The 3821-nt window shown below is 61.0% G+C and overlaps 1 protein-coding gene across 1 annotated transcript in view; it reads left to right on the top strand.

Annotated features, from left to right (window-relative positions):
• CMIP (c-Maf inducing protein) overlaps positions 1 to 3821 on the top strand; it is a 249451-nt gene that overhangs the window by 242898 nt on the left and 2732 nt on the right. The window contains exons 16-19 of the mRNA XM_007452537.1: positions 543 to 683; positions 1498 to 1545; positions 2607 to 2753; positions 3546 to 3651. Coding sequence (XP_007452599.1) covers positions 543 to 683; positions 1498 to 1545; positions 2607 to 2753; positions 3546 to 3651 — 442 coding nt within the window. The remainder of the gene's footprint in view (positions 1 to 542; positions 684 to 1497; positions 1546 to 2606; positions 2754 to 3545; positions 3652 to 3821) is intronic.

Here is a 3821-nt window from a genome sequence, read left to right as displayed (position 1 = left end):
CGCGGGTTTGTGCCCCAGTCCAGGAGGATCCCACGTGCCGCGGAGCGGCTGGGCCCGTGGGCCATGGCCGCTGAGCCTGCGTGCCCGGAGCCTGTGCTCCGCAACAGGAGGGATGGGAATTAGACTTCACCTCTCAGCAGGGAGAGCATCAAAGAGTTTGACTCTGAGAGCTTTCCGTGGAAAAGCAAGGGATAGAAAGAGGCGTCCTGTCTTTCGGGCTCTACCAGGCCATAGGGGCCCGGCATGCATCGTGCCCACAAGCGTTAACCAGGAGCTCCCACGCGCTGAGTGTGTGTGCACTAATGTTCCCGTTACACAGAGGGGACACTGGGGCAGGCGATCCCCCCAGCATCGCACAGCCGGAAGTGCAGAGAGTGAGGAGAGAGCAAGACCTGGGAACGCATGGGTGTGCCGAGCTTGGCCGCCTCCCGAGGCGTGAGGGGCTCTTGGGACAGGCTGAGGGTTCAGGCCTCCGCGCCTTCGAGGACCAGCCCCGCCCAGAGTCTCGGGCTGGCGGTAACTCGCCTCCCGGCTCTTGGCAGATCCTGTGCTTGATGCTGGAATACAACATCATCGACAACAACGACACGCAGCTGCAGATCATCTCGACCCTGGAGAGCACGGGCGTGGGGAAGCGCATGTATGAGCAGCTGTGCGACCGGCAGCGGGAGCTTAAGGAGCTGGTGAGTCCACGCCCGGCTGCCCGGCCCAGCTCCGGGGCTCCCCTGCCCAGCAGCGAGAGCGTGGATGCAGTGAGCAGAGCAGGGCCCCGGGTCCGTGGCACCTGTGCCGGCCTCCACCTCACTGACTCCTCCTCCAGACCCAGAGAGGTCGGGATTGCCACCCGCCACTTTCCAGATGATCAGAGGCTGAGTCTGTGGCCCAAAGTCAAACAGCCCATATGGGCCTGGTCACAGCCACATCCTGTGTCACCCTCCGAGCCAAGCCTGGCAGTGGCTGTCTGTGCCCCTCCTCCCTCCCTCCCTCCCTCCCTCCCTCGCCCACTTCCCTCAGGCCCTTCATTTCAGGGCACGGGGCTTGATTTCCGAACGCCAGCGCCCGTACCTCCTGGCCAAAGGGCTTTCTCTGTCCACGGGCACAGCAGGACAGAAGGGGTGGAGAATTCACACCCCCTGGTCTCCCGGAGCAGCTCTCAACCAGTGACTGGCGGGAGAGGTGGGGTCTCTCTGTGAGATGTGACTTTGCCACCATTTCCCAGAGGCCCAGGGGTAGCTGGGGTGATCACAGCCTCTTCCTTTAGGGGCCTTTGTGGTCTCAGTTCCCCGCTCCCCTGCTGGGGTTTCTTGGGATCGCCTCTCTGATAAACCACCTGCCCTCAGACCTGGCCTCAGGGTCTGCCCCTGAGACAAAGACCACCATGTTGCCTGCCTCTACCAAGAAATACAAACAGTGCCATGAGAGGTGTTACTGGAGGTGCGGGTACCGGGTGAGGGCTCAGGGAAAAGTGGGTCGTAACCAGTCTGACTTCTGTTGCAGCAAAGGAAAGGCGGGCCCACCAGGCTAACACTGCCCTCCAAGTCCACAGTGAGTTGGTTTCATTCTCCTGCAGGGCTGGGAGGGAAGAAGTGGGTTATCCTCCCTGGTGGGGAACAGCAGACAGTGTCTGCTGGAGGTGATGGGAGGAGGTGAACAGGGACCCTATGGTACTTCCCTCCCTAGGAGGGAACTGGGTTGCAGGAAACCAAACACTATGATAAAGATTACTGTTGATATTAATGTTAATATGTTACCAGTTATTCATAATGATGACGATAACAGCTCATATACGTTGAGGATTCACGTACCAGATAAATTGTGCTCATAGTTCATTTTATCTTATGACAAGAAGCCTATCAGACTGGTGCCTCCTTCCCCACTTTACAAGGTCTTCAGGGATCTTAGTTCCTTCTATCCTGCCGCCCCACTGTCCTTGGCACATAGCTTCCACCTCATAGTACAAACTGGCTGCTCAAGCTCCAGCCATCTTATCTCCATTCAAGCCAGGAGGAAGGAGGAAGAGGCAAAGAGGAACACGCCCCTTCCCTTTAAGGACCTGCCTGGAAGTTCTGCGGGACACATCTGCTTGTATACCGTTGTCCAGGTTTAGCACGTGGCCCCACCTAGCTGGGAGATTAGCCTTAATCCACGGCAGCCAGTTGGCAGCTAACACTCAAGGATTCTATCACAAAGATGGAAGGGACCCTCAATGACCTCAGAGTCTAGTGCTCACATACTCCTTGAAAGGGCCTCAGTGATTGCGGGTGGGAAATGGGCGCAAGCTCCCGCCTGGGAGAGTGAGACGGTCGGACACACATGCACGCACACGCTTGTGGGAGGGACGTGGCCTCGGAACACCCCACTGGTGACTCAGGCTGTGAGTCACAGCTCCGAAGGTCCTCACAGCTTCTCCAGCTAGGCAGCTGCCACCACAGAGACGTGGAGGCAGCCGCGCCCTCCCTGACACCCCGTTTTGTCCCAACCCACTGGACCGTGCTCTCCCCCCTGCCACAGCTTTCTGTGGTGCTGGGGAGGCGAGGCTTAGGGCCTCGGCGAGCTGCTGGCAGCCCCAGGCCTCCTGAGACCCCGCCTGCCCGACCCGTCTGCAGGATGCTGACTTGGCTCGTTTGCTGAGCTCTGGCTCCTTTGGAAACCTGGAGAACCTCAGTTTGGCCTTCACCAACGTAACCAGTGCCTGCGCTGAGCACCTCATCAAACTGCCTTCTCTCAAGCAGCTAAACCTGTGGTCCACTCAGGTACATATGGCCTGCCCTGCCCCCTGCCCCCTGTGCCCTCCTCCGTGCCCACTTTGCGCCCCTGCCCCAGACCTGCCCTGCACCCTCCTCCGTGGCTGGCTTTCAGACCCAGAACCCACGGGTCCAGTCGCTTGATCACCACGCCCCCTCCACGGCACAGCACCCACGTCCCCCAGAGGGTCCCAGGCCAGAGAAGGCCCAGAGCAGGGATGTGCCCGGCACAGCTGACACGCGACACAGGTCTCACACCCCTGCCCAGGGGGTGTGCGGGCGGCCGGTGGGTCTCCTCCTTGTAATAATGACCACAGCGCACGGTGCTCGCTGCCCGTGCTTAGTGCCGACTGGGCTGTTAAACACGTACCAGCACGTGTGGTCTCCACTCCACTGTGAGGTGCAGGCCCTGCTGACACCCTCATCTCACAGAAGAGAACCCGGCCGTTCCCAGCTGCCCTGCTGTCCCGCTCAGGGAAGGGCCACCTCGGCTCCCGCTAGTAGCCACGAGTCACTGAGTTCAAAGCCACCCTTGACAGATGGCAACACCGACTCCGGGGGGGGGGCCCTTGTCTGGTCCACGGCACCGGCAGAAGCTGGATTTGAACCCGGTCAGGGCACTGGAGTCTCTGGAGAGCAGCGAGGGCGGCCCAGGCCCTGAGGCGTGGAGGCCATGGGCCTCAGGCCTAGGCTTTGTCCTGTCTCCTTGCTCCGCCGCTGCCCCTGCCTCGGGGTCGTCGCCCCGGGTGCCCCAGGGAGGCCAGCGTCGGTGTCCAGGCTGAGAAGGTCTCTGCCCCACAGTTTGGAGACGCCGGCCTGCGGCTCCTGTCGGAACACCTCACAATGCTCCAGGTGCTGAACCTGTGCGAGACGCCCGTCACCGACGCCGGCCTGCTGGCCCTCAGCTGTGAGTCCAACCATCCATCCCATCATCCCTTCCTCCATTCACGCACCGTGCTGTGTGCTCCCGGAGCACCTCCTCCATGCCAGGCGGAAGTACCCCTGCCCTCGTGGAGCTGATACTCTAGAGGAAAAAGGAAGAATGAGTGAGGCCCAGCCCGTGCCTCCCCCCCCCCC

The sequence above is a fragment of the Lipotes vexillifer genome, unplaced genomic scaffold (assembly GCF_000442215.2).
Source record: "Lipotes vexillifer unplaced genomic scaffold, Lipotes_vexillifer_v1.1 scaffold443, whole genome shotgun sequence".
Lineage (NCBI taxonomy): Eukaryota > Metazoa > Chordata > Mammalia > Artiodactyla > Lipotidae > Lipotes > Lipotes vexillifer.
The sequence above is the reverse complement of the archived record's forward strand: the minus strand, read 5'-3'. Positions and strand labels throughout refer to the sequence as shown.